Here is a 17,313-nt window from a genome sequence, read left to right as displayed (position 1 = left end):
ATTGGACATTTATCTACCTGGGCCTCGCAGGCTGCCACTTCGATTACCCTTCGTGCCGTATTGCACCTAGTTCCGAAGTTTCACAAATTTATATGACGGTCAGTCAAGTGAATTGGGCTTTGGAAAACTCAGTAAACATGTAGCATTGTTAGGCTGTATCTGTATTACGGATTATCCCACTTTTATTTTAGTTTTACCCTTAATTCAACCCTTCCACGACCGGTCTCCAGTGTACGACGGTTCGCCGAACCAGTAGTCGGTAGACTTCGTGTATACGTGAGCGTTCATCAAGTCCAGGCCGATTGTCAGCCGACTTTACCGAGCCATTACCATTTCGGGTCAAACTTCACCTTAACAACCCAGAAATTATTAACTTTTCACTATATAATCCTGTACACCTTGGCGAGAGAATGCCAAAATTCGAAGCTTCAAGGCTAGGAATTTATTGGTTCAAAAGTTATGCGTGTTTAAAGTTGAGCGATTATACTTTGTTCAAGGAGAAGAACTTCAAAAACGCGTCACTTTTAAACCAGTCAATTGCTCGCCTGAAAACTTCGCTTTGCGGCATCTTCTCGTCAAGATGCACAGGATTAAAAAGTTAAAAATCTCTGAGTTGTCAAGGTGAAGCCCAATTTGGATCAATTTTAATCCAATTTGGAATTAATTTCGAATCCTGAGAATCATGGGAAGATTTAAGTGCCCAGAATTGAATCTCGGGAAAGCTAGTGAAACGCCTAAATGCTTTACAGCTGACGGCGGCGTATAAACGTGGAAGCGTCTTGAACCGTGCAGGTACTGTTAACATAACGATCTTAAATCTGAGATTACGCGCGCATATATAGTTACCGAGGGCTTTCTTCTTCCCGTGGCGTCCTACTGTACCGGATCCGTGTGTAAGGAAATGATCGGATTACAGACAAAGATCCATTGTGCTCGGGATATGGAGAAAAACAGAACTGTATCTTCCGAGACATCGTCCACCGTTCGTACACGCGATATCGAATTACGAAACAGCCTGAGGATTTCCAGTGGCAATAACAAAAAAAAAAAGAAACAGTACCAATCTCAGACCAGCTCACGGACCCGGCTATAGGATACGCGTAGGACTGGAACCAAGATAACGGAGGAAAGTGCCCACAAGTGACGTCGCAAGGTAATTCAAAATTCTGTTCAGAACTATTTAAAATAATAAGGGTAAAGAACCGTGGAAGTAATAAAATATTACAGTTGCAATTTCCACAAATATTTACACAGAGTGAGACACTTTAGCTTCACGGTAGATCAACTATCCGTCGCAAAATTTACCTTCTTTTTATTCAAAACTAGTAAATTATTATTTAATTTTTTTTTTTATTACCTTAAAATTGTTTTTGTATTTTACAGTGTGACGTCATTCCTGCGTTCGCTCTGATCAGTTTGTTTCAGCTGTCAAAGACTTAAAGAATGTCGGTTTATTGTCTGGGGAATTGTATAAAATGATTATTATCACACTGGGGCGTGTTAGAGGACACTAACAGGATTAGGAAAGGAGCGTAACTGTAGACGTTTATGTTACCTCGGTACCAATAAACGGGTCGAGTATTTTGAGTGAATAGGTCAAAATTGACCGTACGCCGGCCTTAAGCCGGCAAGAAACCCCGAGATTATTATATGGAACAGAAAATCCGGTTAATAAGATTTGACTAATAGGATTAGAGTGGCTGAAACACTGAAACGGTTTACGATGTGTGCCATAAAAAGTTATGTCTCCAGCTGAATTGCCACCGGTTTATTGTTATACTGCATCGGGCATCCGCCACGGTAATGGACAGTGACCCTCGAAACTATTCTAATGATTGTTTTGGGGAAGAATATTTTATGGGATGGGGTTTCTATGTCAACAAATATCGTTTTTATTGGCAAAAGTAGACTGCAAACACTTGGAAGGTAACCCTAGTTCGTGGAAACATCAAACAGCTCTCTTTCAGTCGTAGTTCATTCGATATAAGGTCCGCTAAAAGTTCAATTTTTTGTTTAAAAGTACAATTTTATCAATTTGATTGCTACGAGTAGATACTAATGAGACGGGCCCTCATTTGTTATACTTTCTTCGCTGAGGAAAAGTAAATTTTAATCGAGCATTAGAATCGGTGTTCACATTAAAATTTAGAAATATTAAAATATTAAAACGCACCAGAGTTCACGTTATTAGCACCAGCTCGGAATAATTTTTTTTTCATCGGGATCGCCTAGGGTTCCCGGTGTTCCAATTAATCGGAGGAAAGTTATGTCAGCTTCTAACAGTTTATGCGACTCGTCCTACACATCCCCGGGAGTTCAGTAGCGGGTACGCGTATTGAGGAAAAGTGTCCGGTGTCGAGTCCGAAGCTGATCCGCGCGAGGATTAATGGCACGCTATAAATATTGACACCAGTTAGAAATGCGCCGATGTACATAGCCATAAATCCCGAAAAATATGCCACAGTATACTTTTATCGATGTAACCGAATGCCAATTATCGACGCCTCGAAGAAGAGAAAGGCGAAACCTTATAGCGCGAGGCATCGCGATCCGGATTCATGTTCGCATCCTAAGCGCAAAAACTCCGAGTCAGTCGCAATATTTCTATAGTATCGTATACGTTTTCCACCCTATACTTTATTTCCCCGAGGACCCCTATCTGCGAAACACATTCTAGGAAAACCAACCTCCCAATTATCGGAATCAGTTTGTTTGAGAAACGAGGAGCGAGCATAACTTGGCAATTTCTTCACCCTAAAATAATCTTACTCTCCATGAGTAAGGCATGTCTTGGGTCTCTCATGACCCGAGAAAGATAGGTCTGGTTAGATCAGTTTCGCATTTCCAATAATTATCTCGTAATTTTTGACTCTGCAATGGCTCGCTAGATATTTAAACATTTCAACTCACTCGGAGTTAAATTGCAAACGGAGGGAATGAAATAGCTAGAATATGAAATACTAGCATCCCCTAAATTGAGATTCCAAGTGAAAAGAATAAAATAACTGAAATTTTACGGTTCTGCAGACCCAGATTGCAGACGCCTAAATGAAATAAAATAACTATAAAATATTTCAACGTCTCTAGGATCTGCTTAGCAGTCAGATCGAGGAACCATGGATCTGTCCGATCAGTTTGTAGAAGAGTCAAGCGGATGATCTGTCGGAAGTCTCGACTTGCTGCGCGCGGAGCCTCGGAAGTCAGCAGATAAACTCGGTTCCGTGCAGCTTATGGTCTCGATAGCCGCGTGAAATACTGTTTCCATGGTTTCTCGATCCTCCGGTGAACAAGTCAAACGGATGATCTACCCCGGGAAACGGGCGAGCAGGACTTCCGAGCTTAAGCCAGCGGCGAAAACGCTGCGAGAGTCGGACACGTCTCAAGAATAAAAGACGGAAATGAGATAAAACCAGCTAATCTTTGACCGTTCCCGTGGACAAACCTTCACACGGAGATGATCCCTCCGACGAGCCGGTTCGGACCTCGAAAAAAGAGTTTTTCGAAAAAGTCAAGCCAGACTCGGAGTTCCGCGAAACCGAGGTGTGCGCTTAATGCGATTTGCCGAATTTAAAAAGTTAAGACCCCGCCCTGTCGAAAATAAACCGATCATCTGACACGTCCATCGCGGATCTCCGGTTGAAAAAAATTTACTTTCAGCTGACACCTGTAACGGATACCTTGCCCGAACCTTCGGGATCGCTGACAGTTTTTGGCGTGCCTTAATTATTATTTCGCGATGTCTGGAATATCTTACGATTTTTCTTGAGGGGTGACAGTCTTCGCAAAAATATTTTAAAATCACTGAAATTGAGAAAACCATTACAAAATTTTGAAGTTTCATGGTGCGTTTGTGCGCATCAGAAAATCAGAAAAATTCTGTGAAAAATATCAACACCTAAGAAGTCGCACAAATTGTTGAAACTGCTACAAAAATGTGAAGTCACCGAGTACTTATTTCTATTAAAGAAAATTCACAAAAATTGCCTATTTAGTTCTAGATAATATTTACAAATTCTGAATCGTGGATTTGCAAGTTTGCTAATTTTTTAGAGAAGCGAACCCAGGACCCACTAAATTTTCTAAACTATTAAAATAATATTGAGGTCGTAAAGTATTCAATTCTGTTGCACAAAATTCTAAATCGTGGATTTGCAAAATTGCAAATTTTTGCTTGAAAAGTGAACCAACGCCCAACAACTACCATAAAGATGATGAAGTGATTTATATATATATACATATATAATTTAATTGTTTAATGTTGCTTCAACATCAAAGGTCATTAGCAACATTTTCTTACAATATATTATATATATTTGTATCCTTGATATACTTGGCAATGAAGTGACTTGTTTCGATGAGAAAAATTTTGGAAAAATTGGCAGGCAACGTTCGCGAACGTTCCCGACTTTTCTGGGGAATTTCCAAGTTTTCTGCAAAGCAAACGCCGTAAGATGGCGGTCCCGATCCACTTCGTTCCGGTGTTCACCGGCTTTCGACTCGACTTTGAATGCGTTCGCTGGACCTCGGATTAGCGTAGTCGGTTCTAACCGTAATCGGGTTTGAGTTCAGCCAAGCGGAGGCCGCGGTCCAAGTGGTTTATAAAAATAATACGAGTCGAGGGTGGCGACCACGAGGAATTTCGTGAATGGCACGGGGGTGGTCTGTTGTCTGGTTGCTCCGGCTTGTCTCCTAAACACGGGGCGGCGTAGACTTTTGACAGAATTAGAGAACTTTTATATTCGGTCTCGTTTTCATCGCGACTCTTGGAAATCGCTTAGGGTCATGGGAACCCTGTGCAAACGAAACCCTTCCGTTCAGAACGAATCTGTAACGTATTCACCGTGGCCTCGGGATAAGCTGGTTAGAGTCAAAAAACCCGTTCAAGTCAGCACACTGACGTTTTCTCGTCTTTCACTATCACAACGACCGAGGGAATCGAAGGAAGCCATTGACGAGATTATTTTCACAGTCGCGACTCAATTTTCCTCTGATCTTTTCATTTCTGACAGATACTTCTCTTTTTTATTATCGAATGTTATCGCTGGATTGTTTCCGATTTTCGTGGACCAATTTTGAGAGATTGTTGATCAGAAATAATTAAAGACTTTATTAACACTAGATTTACGGAGCACTAAAAGTGGCCAGTTTGGATTACTTTATAAAAATACCAAGAATATATTCAGCCGGATTTTTAGCTGGCTTTTACTATAATATATGTTCCAAGGAATAAATGTGTGAAATAAATTTCCTATAAATGCATTTTTACAATCCCAATAATTGTAAATTAAAGAACATAAAACCCGTCGTTTTGACGGGTCCCGTAAATCTAGTGTTAAATTTTATATTTTATATTAGGTGCACTGGATCTGTGCCAGATACTTATTTATTCTCAACTGCAAAGTGTCTTTCGTCCCTTTCTCGTCAAGGATTTTTATAGTAAGCGGCAAGACCAGGTTCGCAAGCTATGCTGTCCAGCTTCCGGTGGTAACTCCGGGAAACTGCTGGCTCTATTGCGTGCATCGGTCACATATTTATGACGGATACAGAGTCCGTTCTGTGGTTTTTGGTGCGGCCGCTGGCAAACCAACCCTCGTAAAGAGAACTCCGAAATTTACGACGCTACTCTTCGGCTCGGGGATGAAAAATATTTATAAGCCCATCGACGCTCTCTCGCGGACCATTCTTCGCGATATTCCATTCTTCCTCGAGATATTTTTTCGAGTTTACCTGTTTTCGGGTAATGGCTCCGGCCACAAACGTCATCCGTCTTTCTCGTACCTTGTTGGCCTGAGTGCCGAAAAAATATTTCGAATTTTTCACGCCGGAGGCCACCATTTTACCCCCCAGTTTACTCGCCGACAAACGCTACCACAAAAATTAAAATTGCTTCATTGGTCAATTAATTCCAATCCTCCTGAAGCTCTTAGATACGAATTTTTCAAAAATTGGAGAACTGTGAAAAATTCTCTTTCCATAGATTATTGATTTTAGATCATCCTTTCAATAAAAAAGAAACTATTTCTACAAATAGTAATTTGTAAAAATTATTCAAATTTGCTACTAGAAAATTCAGGATTCAGAGTCTAAACGTTTGGAATTCCGGGTCAAAGTAGACCCATCAAAATTGACAGAACCAATATGAGAAGACGTGGAACAATGAACTCTGGCAATTTATTTTTTGAGACTGAAGAATCGCAAGCAATGTACAATAAAGATTATTTATGCGCAGAAAATTATTCAGAGAATATGTTAGATTGGCAAGAATGGTCGACGAGGGTTCGACTGTGAAGTGCGCTGCAAGAAAGTGATTTATGGTTGAAAAATGCGCTCGACGGAAGCGCATGCGTTAGGTGCAAGCGTAAACGTGTCGACAGATGAAACACGATGAATTGTTGAAATCAAAGGGACGCAAGAAAGGCAAGTGAACACGGACAAATACGATGTTGCCGGACGTTGAGCGAATTGAATCACTTAGTCGGACGACATTCTATGATCCATCTTTTGTGCGTGCAAATATTGGCTTTCTTTGGTCAAGCCGGTTGGCTGCATTAGAATCAATCGTTTTATAGCCTCAACGAGATTCGTTTTAAGTGCTTTGTCTGTCAATAGAGTTCATCAAGGCTAAGCGTCTAGTGTGGCCCACAGACTAAACTTCAACGGACCAAGGACCAATGGCTTCAGCTCTTTTTACTCGCTATGCTACTTCTTCTTCATCCTACTACTTGCAAACTATCGAGAATTTTTCTATGCAAACCTTATACCATGCAAAGGGGCTTCAATCATTTCGCTGATGGAGTAATTATAGACAATTATTGAAGACTGACAATTTTATTCGTCTTGCAATTCATGCGGCCAATTTGTATTCGGTTGTGGCATAAATAAGTTGAATTATGTTCAATCAATTTTGTTACTTCCAAATGAAAATTGCTTCTTCTCATCTACTCTATAAATGAATAAAATCCGCAGTTTAATAATCATAGCCAACAATACTAATTTATACTAATTTATAGAGCGGATTTTTACGAGAAATAAAAATTGCCTGCAGTGGATGCAAGATGCAGGAGCTACACATTTATGAAAATGGTAGAACTTTCTAAAATTCTTTAAATGCTTTTACTGTAAAATTAAATGTTTTTGTGGTAGTTCCAGTTACACGTTTGTACAATGCATGAAGACCCGCAGTCCATGAACTCGAATGACGAGTTGAGTCGTCGCCCGGTTGGAAGGTTGACGGGTCAGGATGTGCGAATTTGAGTGACTGCAGGACGGCTGCAAAAGCAGAGCATGGTGCAAGACTGGAACCCTGGGTCGAAGGGAGTGTGCCTGCGAAAGAACGCGCCGCAGAAAGAGGCACGTGACAGTCGTGGAAAAGGGACGGCCGCGGCGAGGATTTCCAAAAGGAGGCATCGGAAGAGAGGCAAAGTACGTTTTTCGGGTCGCCGGTGGGACATCTTTATACGGGCTGCTGGGCCCCCCGTCGCGAAGACGTCGTCACCCCGTGGCGAACCATAGATTTAGTTGCATCCTTGCTTGCGCCCACCTTCGCGGTGCACTCGTACTTTCCGTGGTCTTTCTAGAAATGGCTTTAAGCAGCTCGCGAAACGAACAAGCAATCGACAAGACACTGCACCCTCCCAACATTTTAATACAGTCTCCACAATTCTTAAATTCTCAGTTTTCTTTATTGAAAATCGCGAATAGAGGTCTCAGCGATGCCAAGAAATATTTATTTCACATGATTTTATGCGTATACGATCAGTACATCAAATACGAAACCTTTTGAAACACCTTTTCCCAATAATTGTATTAAACATTTATTTCAATTTTTTGGTATTGCAATATATATAAAATTTGTTTTAATGGATGACTAGGTGTTTTCAGAACAATTGGGGATTGGTGCAAGGGTAGGTTCGTTCGAAGCCGTCACTAGACGGGAAGTTCGGCACAGGTTCGGCAGGCGTATCAAATCGTAGTCCCAGAACGTTCATTACTTCATTATCATAGAAGAAATTCGCATTCGTCACAGTTTCGAAGACGAGGGCCGACTTTTTCTGTCCTCCCGAAAACTCGAGCCTACTATTTCCTCGAAATTCCTCAATAGTTGATACATCCACGCTATACTGGAACAGAATGGTTCAATTTAACCGTGGCAAATTGTTCGGTAAAAATGCAACAGACTAAACAATCGATTCCTTCGTTAAAAATACGACAGAATAAATAATAGTACAAAATATCCGTTTATTCCAACTCTATGCAAAACTCTTTCGTACATCGGTGCATAAATAATTTTTAAAAAATCTAAAACCAACAAATTACACTCAAAGAAGTTCCAAAAATTCCAAACAGCCGTTCCTCAACAACCTCAGCCTCCGAACAACGCTAAAAATCGCCAAGTAGATCACAATGTGGAGCCCAATGTCAGGAACAAAGCAATTGTTTAAACGATTCCCCGTAAAGAATTCGACTCCGGGCGAACGGTAACCGGAACTTCCGTGTCGAATCGGGGTAGTCCGAGCACTCATTGCGTCATTATTGGCAGAGTGCGCCGCGGTGGGTGCATAGTGCATTCTTGTCGCGGGTGCACCGGGGGTACGGCGACTTCCAGCCGCGTGTTCCGGGGGCCCCTGGGCCCGGGGTCCCTCTTTCACGGGGTTAGGAAATCGGTTTTCCGGAGCGTTCCCATTATTTCATCCTCTTGTCACGCAGCCGCCTTTGGCCGGGGGGCACGCAGGTACCAGGAGTGGACCAACAAACGAGTCTATTTGCTCAACAAAGCGGGGCCCTGGGCCTCGACGTCTCTCGCGAGTCACAGACTCGCACCTCGACGAATCGACGATTCCTACACGTGTCTGTCTGTCTGTCTGTGGTATATCGCAGGGAAATGCAAGCTGATCGATGAAAGTCGGCGGCTATTGTCAACCGACGCCTCCCCTTTACGCAGGGATGCACTTCTATGATGCTCGCACCGCTAACCGCGGCCGTGGATGCGACAAAATGACGGCAGTCGATGGCTGACAACCGTTTCCCGGAAACTGAACGACCCTGCGTCTCCATATTGCGGATTTTATGCGTTCACGGCAAATAGGAGAAGGCTTAACCCCTCGCCACTACTTATGCAAAAGTTTCCAGAGGGAGGAAATTGAGATTTAGGGGAGGGGAGTCGAAAGTAACAGGGGCGAAAGTGACATTGTAAATAATTCTAAATCTGTTACAGGTATCATTATGGATTTCTGATGTGCTGCGCCGGCGCGAGGCGGGTTCAGCCTCGGATTTTGATGACGTAATCGAAGACTTTGCAACGAACAAGGCCAGAAAAATTATATAATAATAGTCTACCATCCTACATAATACGTAATAATGTGTTCATAAGAAATAATTTATTTAGAAGTGTTTTTTTTTTTGGCTCGTACGATTTTTGAACCCGGCCCAGGGAAAGTTTACGCCGGCCCTGGTGATGAATAATTACAATTAAAAGAAGTCCGGGGAGTTTGACCACTGTTTAGAGAAATAGCATTGAGTGCATTGCTTTAGAAGAATGACAAGCTTGCATTTGATTTGACCATGTCAAGTGAGTTTTTAAAATTTCGACAATTTTGAAATAAAATATTTAGGATCGGTCATTTGACAGGCGTTTAGCGCGAACCTGAATTGCACAAATTTGAGATATCGCTCCGAAGGAAGCAGTGCTCGATTGGTTGTTAGTGGCTAATTAACAGTAAATTACCGTGTCGCGGAGCGCCTCAATGGCGGCGCAGCTCGTCGCTGCGATCGTTATTGTTTTGTCGTTAGGTCGTGGCGAGGCACCTTAAATTAACATTGGCGTTTAAAGCATCAATGTAGTCGCAGACAATCGCTTGCGTGGCTCAATTGAATCGTCTGGATGAGATAATAGCCACCTGTGAGTCAAATGCCCAGAGATGCGTTGAACCATAATGGTCGGCGCGTTTGATGTGTATGTGTATGCCATTTTACGGACGCGGTAGCACGCACGCTTTCAGGTCGGAGCTCGTTAATCCTCCGGAGGGAAAAAAAAGGTAGCGACGTCTCCTCTTTTGGGGAAATAGTGTCTTCTAGATCTCATCTATCGATGGGAGAATCTCCGGGGCCGAGCGCCAGGACACACAAGATGTTTCTTCTTCTTTTTCCGGGAGAGGGGCTCGGACGGAGCCACTAAAAATTTCCAAAAAGTCATCCCTAAGGATTCTTATAAAATTCAGCATCATTCTATACTCGAACGCTAAACCATTGCCGGTCCAATGACCCGTTTCCAGATTTTACAATTATTGAATTTATAAGAATGTTTCCATAATCGAGCACACAAGTGCACGTATTAATTTTTGTTACAAATGCATATCGGCTCCCTAACAACGATCAACATGGTAAATTTATGTTTCGATGGAATCAACTGAATAGATGTCTGCCTATATATGTACCTCATAAAACTCTTTTGAAAATTCTATGGGTACGGTAAACTGAGCCGGTTTAGGGTATGAAGGGTTAACCTTCGAATTCTCGACGTCACATGGGCCATAATAGGCTTCCGATCTCCGATACAATAAAGAGAATCGGTTTAACGAATACAGCAGGTAATTCGGGAATTACGGCAACGGTTCTTCTGTTTCTTGAAACGGTGAGCGCGCAAGATAGTTCTAGAAGGTCGATAATAATAAAGGGATGGAAGGGGAAGGGTGCAGGGGTTATCGCAGGTGGCAGAAACATCGAACGTCGTTTCAGTGTTGACGTATTAATCCTGTTAGGATACAATAGCGGGAAACAATGGCCATGGGCAAAGTTTATCCGATTTACCCTGGCGGGATTACCCCCTCACCTCCTCCGCCCCTGCCATAAACCACCGTCGGTGCTCGCTACCCTTACCGTTACCAATTATCCTTCCCAGGTCCGTTATTTACATGTTAATTGTGGGGAAGTCATTATTAGGGTCACTTAGACCTATTTCTTGGAACTGGCGGACCCGCTACAATATTGCTCGCCAACCTCTGGTATTGTTAATTGTTCGATGCGAGTTTCCTGAAACTGATACAATGCTAAGAACAATGCTGTTTCTCACAAGCGACATTTCTATTCCACGTTTTCACGAAGTACTTCATCCCTTGACCCCTTGCCCTGTGAGAACCTACCAAACAAGGTCAACCCTATTTCTGGTTAGCACGTATATTTAACGTAGAAAGTTAAATAATATATTAGTTATAGTAAAATTATTTTAAATTAGCTCAGTATTTTGCAGTAATGTGCTGCTCAGTAGATGGCAGCACATTAATAGAAATAAATTTAGTATGTCAGTCGTAAAGAATTACTGGTGTCGGAATAAACAAAGTGCAATTGCAAGTGAATTGTTTCAACGATTTAAGGAGAAAAAAAGTGATTGAACATCGGATGATATTTTTCGCAACAGTATCAACAATAAGAGAAGAATATCATAGTGAATTAATGACTACTAGTATAGTTAAAAGGGTAAATATTACGTTCTGAACTGAGAGTTCAACTATTTGCTTCTGTCAATATTTAGATTATGTTTAATGTGTTTACAGAAATAAATTGTTTCTGTAATGAAAGTTAGCAAGGAATTAGGTGAGTGGGGTCCTCAATGGACCCCATGTATGCATTCATGTTCCTAATATTTAGTTTACCTATGCACTTAAGGGATATTGTGAGATTGCAGTATCAGTTAGAACAGTCAAGTATTGAATAAACTAGAAAGATGTTTAGTATCTTGAAAAAGGAGTTGCCGCTTCATCCACAGATCCACAAAGTTTTTTGCGGTTATCTCGGAACCTAGCCGAGCGACGGGTACACGTGTAGGGAAAAGTTGTTAAAAATGATGCCCTTGAAATCAACAGGAATGCTGAGATCGAGAAAATAGAACATTTTCTAAAACTCCAAATCGACGCGAATCAGCGTCTGCCATTACCAGCGTTCGGAAACCGGAAGACGTCTTTCGGCGTCCCCCGTCCAGAGCGTGTCGCGCAATTCTGATAAAGTCTGAAAAGCCGAGGGCCTTATAAATAAGGCGCGTTTGCCCTAGAACAATTCGAAATCGCCCGGATCTTTACGGTTCGATCAAGTTCGGGCAAACAAGAGCGGTTAGAGCAGGAGCTAGCGTCAGCGGGAGCATCAACAAAGGGCATTTATCCCCTTTTGGTTCGCGTTCACATGTGAGCGAGCAAATCGATCCCCGCGGAGAGAGCGTCTCCGCGATCTAAGGGAGAGAAAGAGCGCTCTCTTCAGCTTGAAAGAGAGAAAAAGAGAGAGAGAGAGAGGGAGAGAGAGAAAGAGAGTCGTAAGAGGCGCAGAAATGCAGCAATCACGTTTGGATTTGTTTGTATACGCGGGCTCGCAGTTTCTCCGGGGATAGTTGCGGCTGCGCTCCCCACTGCCGCAGAATTCTCGATCGGCCACCTTCGAAATCCCTGCCCTCGCCTTAACCACGCGTTGTTTGCACTGTTTGCTGTCAAACATTGGCCGCAAAACATTATGGTGGGGGTCGCTCTCCCAGCCAGTGGAGAGCGTGCGATCTGCCTCGCGATTGGCCGGTGCCCCTCTACTCCGGCTCGTCGGTAGCCCGGTGGGCGTGACCCGAGCGCACGTATAAATACGGCGCGCGGCAGCGAGCACTGCACCTACGCGTCACGTCTTCGTCGGAGTAACATCTATCGTAGTTCGTGAGACACGCAAACCATCGTTTTTACGTGTGAGAGAGACAGAGAGAGAGAGAGAGAGAGAGAGGACTCTTGAACAGTTTTTTTTCTCTTTTCCGGCTCTTGTAAAGGTTCGTGAGAACACAGTGCTGTTGTGATTGCCGTGAACCATAACCTCTGTGAACAATTTCGATATCAGTGCTCATTCCCATCGTCACGCGCCTGGCAAAGCAATTTGCAAGGTTTCATAAACTGAAGTGACACGAAAAGCATGGTGAATATGGAAGGTTCCGGGGAGCAGCGGACGGTCGCAGCCTCGTCGCCGCCGGCGACTCCGTTGAACAGCAGCTTCAGCATCCGCAGCATCCTTCCCGAAGCGTACGCGTGCACTCCCGAACCGGCTGAAAGCGGATCGGCGTCGCCGCCGGTCAGCCACGCCGACGACAGCTCGGACTCGAGCGACCTCGACGTCACCGGCGACGGTGGCACCGAGACGCCGCCATTGGACTGCTCGACGACCGCGGCAGCCTCGGTGAACACGTCCACGGAATCCAAGGACTCGAAGGACTCGAAAGACCGCGAGAACGACGGCAAGAAGAAGAGCGAGAAGCCGCCGTACAGCTACAACGCGTTGATCATGATGGCGATCCGCCAGAGTCCCGAGAAACGGCTCACCCTGAACGGCATCTACGAGTACATCATGCGCCACTTCCCCTATTACGAGAACAACAAGCAAGGCTGGCAGAACTCGATCCGGCACAATCTCTCGTTGAACAAGTGCTTCGTCAAGGTGCCCCGCCACTACGACGACCCCGGCAAGGGCAACTACTGGATGCTGGACCCGAGCTCCGAGGATGTCTTCATCGGTGGAACCACCGGCAAGTTGCGCAGGAGGACAACGTCGAATCACCGAACCAGAATGGCCACCCTGAAGAGGAGCCTCGTGTTCGGAGGGTACCCGCCGTCGATTTCTGCAACGTCGTGGCAACCGTCGGCCTACACGATGTCGTATCTGCAGCGGGCTGCCGCCGGTTATTCCTCGTCCACTGGCGCGTACACCATCCCGACAGGCTACGCTCCCGGTCTGATATCCGGCGCTGGACCGAGCTCCTCGAGCAGCAGTCTGCCGTGCAAACCGCAACCGCTCCCAGCAACCGCGGCACCCTCGGCCCATGCCCACTACCCCATGGACAGGCTTCTGCAACCACCGATCGCGGGATACGCCACCGGCATACCCGTCTCCAGCCACTCGTACGACTTCTACGCGACCCTGAGATCGCTCGCGGCTCATCAGCAACATCACGCCACGGGGGTCATCTTCGCGCACAACCAGCACCTCAGATACCATCAGCCCACCCTCCTCGGACAGATGCCGTCCACTTCATCCCCCGGAAGCAGCCCCGAACGCATGTCTCCGCACTCGCCGCCCATCACGATATGCAACTCGCCGCAACAGCCCAGGCCCATGCAGCACTCCACTCCTCAGCTTCTGCTGAAGCCTATCACCGTGCTCACCGGCAGACATTGATTTGCCACGGTCCTGAACTGCTGCCCAGGTCCCCGGCCCGCCGAGGACCGAGTTCCAGAGGATGCTGGTGACCTCGAAGACTAGGACCTCCGGCAGTGTTGTCACGGACTCGTATCTGTCAGTGTTTTACAGACTTTGTTGTATCGTCAGTGTCTCATAACGCGGGACGCGCGCGACGGCACAAGGTGAGCGACCCGAAGTAGCGATACTATTGTGCGCCTAACCCCCGATTCTGAACAATCGAACGGTTTTTTATGTTATGAGACATCGACGACAATTGTGAGAGCGCTTGAGAATTCGTGCTAGTCATTACATCTCGGTAGCACCATAGATCGCGTGGATTTATTTGTAAGCTGAATTAACAATCGAGGATAGATAATTGACGATTCAGAGATCGAGGATATTGAGTATTTTGTTTTTTGTTAGGCCCGGTTTCCAGTGGGCTCGTCTTTGTAAATAGTAGCTTTAAGAGTTGATAGAGATTTCGAAACACTCAATACCCCGAAATGCGTACTGTGGAACGATGTGTGATTTATGCGATCATGGTAGAACAATATATATATATGTATGTGTATATATTGTTGTGTAAATATTTTGTCCATCTTAGATGATCTCTCCGGTCGCCGATCGAAGACCGCAAACTATTACAATTATAATGACGACGCCTGGTGTGTACTTGTGTAAACGCGCGATGCGAGTATCGCGAGGCTGATTTTTGTCGCGGTCCGGTGTCGTCGTCGGCTCCTTTATGCAATTCTTTACATTGGAGAAAGATTGTTATTCGTAAACGCATGGATTTCGTATATGTATATACTTATGTATATGTACATATGGAGAACGTGAATATGCGTAAGTGTACGAACGTCTAATAAATGTTCAGACCTTTCATAGAAAATTTCTGTACTCTGTTATTCAACACCATTTTCTTCGCACACCCTTCACATTCCTGGATTCTTCGTGGGCTTCAAGGTTTTGAGAAATTATATTTTTTTGGGGGCGATCTATGCGGGTTTCTTCTGTTTACTCAGCAAAAAAATTAAAATGTCACAGTTTTCAATTTTTCTTACGCCATTGCCTCCTTAATTTCTTCAAAGCGTTTCGTGCAATAACATTTCGATGATTCTCTTGCGAATATTTTTGATTCGTTGCTTGGGGATTTTCTCTGTGCAGTTTCTTCGGTTTTTATGTTTAAAAAATCGTATAGAAAAATTCTGTAAGAGCTTCTCTTCAACGTTTATGACGTCTTCGTTTCTTGGATGAGAAATTTATGTTCGAGTCAGTGTATTTTAATTTATTATTCGTCGGGCGGTTTCCTTCTGATCTTTCTTGTTCAAGTTTCTGAACCTGATTCGAGGAGATCGATCGGAGGAGATACAGATAGTTTTTGTGTAACAAAAATTGAAGTACGCTGTAGCCATCTCGATTTCTCTGCACGACTTCCTCAAACTTCTTGATTTACGAAGATCGATCACAGTGTTGCTGTTTCCGGTTTGAAAAGTTGAAGTAAACACACGCTTCAGTTAATGTTCTTCATTTCTTTCGTACGACTTCAATTTTTTCCGTATAGGAAGATAAAATAATATTTAGACAGAGAATTGAAATAATATTTAAATAGAAAATTGATCAAAGAACTTTTCCTCGCTCAGAAGATTCAAATATACTTTATTTGAATTACTATCTTGAATTCTCTTCACACGGAGGCCTTTTCTGATATTTTTTAAATCTAGTTTTCTTCGCGTGGTTTCTCAAAAAAAAAATTGATCCAATTTCAAGAACATTTGGACGATTCTCTAACCGAGCAAACTGCAGTAGAGTCACTGCTTGATTCGCTGGGATCCATCGAGCCTTGAAAAATATCTCCACAATCTTTTTTAATGAAAATCATCGAAGTGCCCGTCGAACCGCTGCTCCAAATTTTCGCCTCGCATAGTCTTCACAACGCGAACAAATTTTCATCACGCCTGTCCCTTATTCAACCAGATCGATCGAAAGCTGCCTCGACAGTTTTCTTGTTCGCAAAACTGAGATACGTTCGCTGTCCCCAATTTTCGTGCTTCATTCGAGTTTTTTTATTCAAGAAGATCGATTGGGGAACGTCTAGCCGGTTTTCTAGAGAAAATTGCTGCAATTTTCTCGATCTCGTGTTCTTCTTGGATATTTGAACCTTTCGATTAGGCCACCAAATCGACCTTCCAAGTTTCCCTCCATGCCTGAAACACTCTTTTCATGCTGAACTTTTTCCATTTGAAATAATCTCCCCTATTAACCCCCCTAATCGACGTTGAAAGAACTTTTAATATCCCCTGGAAATGTCAATAACTTTCTAAAATAGGTAGGCTCACGGTTACAACACTTTAGTCAATTTCTCAGCAGCAATACCCAATTCATTCGTGAGTCAATAAACTGCATCGAGGAGTGCTTATTCTTGAATAATTATTTTTTCCAAAATAAGATCTCCCAAATATGTATAAATGGGTTTGGTAAATGAGCAGCTCGTTTATGGTGGTCAATCGAACGTCTGATATTTTTTTTTTCTCGACAGCGATACGTATTGTTTCTGATCTTCAACGGCCGGGGCCTCGGACTCCGTCGGTGACAACATAATAAATTTCGTAAAACACGTAGCGCGAAGTCTTGTCCACGGCGATCGTAAAAGTAACAGGCAGAACCCGCCGGCTGTCAAAACACGGCCGAGAATAAAAGTTTCTCTCGGCGGAGTCAACGGATAATGGTGGACCGGAGCAGCGAGGTCGGGCCCTTCGAAATAGGAAATTGCTTTACTGCTCCAATATAACCATAAACCATCTTTCGGCGGCCTTCACGAGCATCCTCGTCCTTTGGTTTCACACAACCTTTTTCCAGTGCCTACACTCTCTGCCCCGTCGAATAAAACCGTCCTCGGTCCAGACGTCTCTCTTCGGCTTTCCGACGAAATAAACGTCCGGCGGTCGTCTTCATCTTTAACCCTACGATCGCTTCGAGATTCGGCAATCGGCGCGGACTGTGGATTTCGAAAAAAGTTAATATTATTCGGTGGTTAACCTCATTTTTAACACCGGGAAGACTCGACTTCGAGATTTGGTAAACCGTGTGGACTGCGGATTTTATCTTGTGGGGAACGGTGAGGGT

General features: G+C 43.9%; 1 protein-coding gene and 1 long non-coding RNA gene across 2 annotated transcripts; both read left to right on the top strand.

Annotated features, from left to right (window-relative positions):
* The first annotated feature begins 874 nt into the window (after positions 1-874).
* On the top strand, positions 875-9,393 carry LOC143360444 (uncharacterized). The gene is made up of 3 exons (XR_013083275.1): positions 875-1,153; positions 7,144-7,422; positions 9,215-9,393. It is a non-coding gene; the product is annotated as an uncharacterized LOC143360444 (long non-coding RNA).
* Positions 9,394-11,893: 2,500 nt separating this feature from the next.
* Positions 11,894-15,079, top strand: LOC143360281 (uncharacterized). Its single transcript, XM_076798990.1, has one exon. The coding sequence runs from the start codon at positions 12,928-12,930 to the stop codon at positions 14,182-14,184; it is 1,257 nt and encodes a 418-aa protein (XP_076655105.1). The 5' UTR covers positions 11,894-12,927; the 3' UTR covers positions 14,185-15,079.
* The last annotated feature ends 2,234 nt before the right edge of the window (positions 15,080-17,313 follow it).

Source organism: Halictus rubicundus, chromosome 13, assembly GCF_050948215.1.
Source record: "Halictus rubicundus isolate RS-2024b chromosome 13, iyHalRubi1_principal, whole genome shotgun sequence".
In the NCBI taxonomy this organism is placed as follows: Eukaryota; Metazoa; Arthropoda; class Insecta; order Hymenoptera; family Halictidae; genus Halictus; species Halictus rubicundus.
Note: the sequence above shows the minus strand (reverse complement) of the source record. Positions and strands in the feature narration are given on the sequence as shown.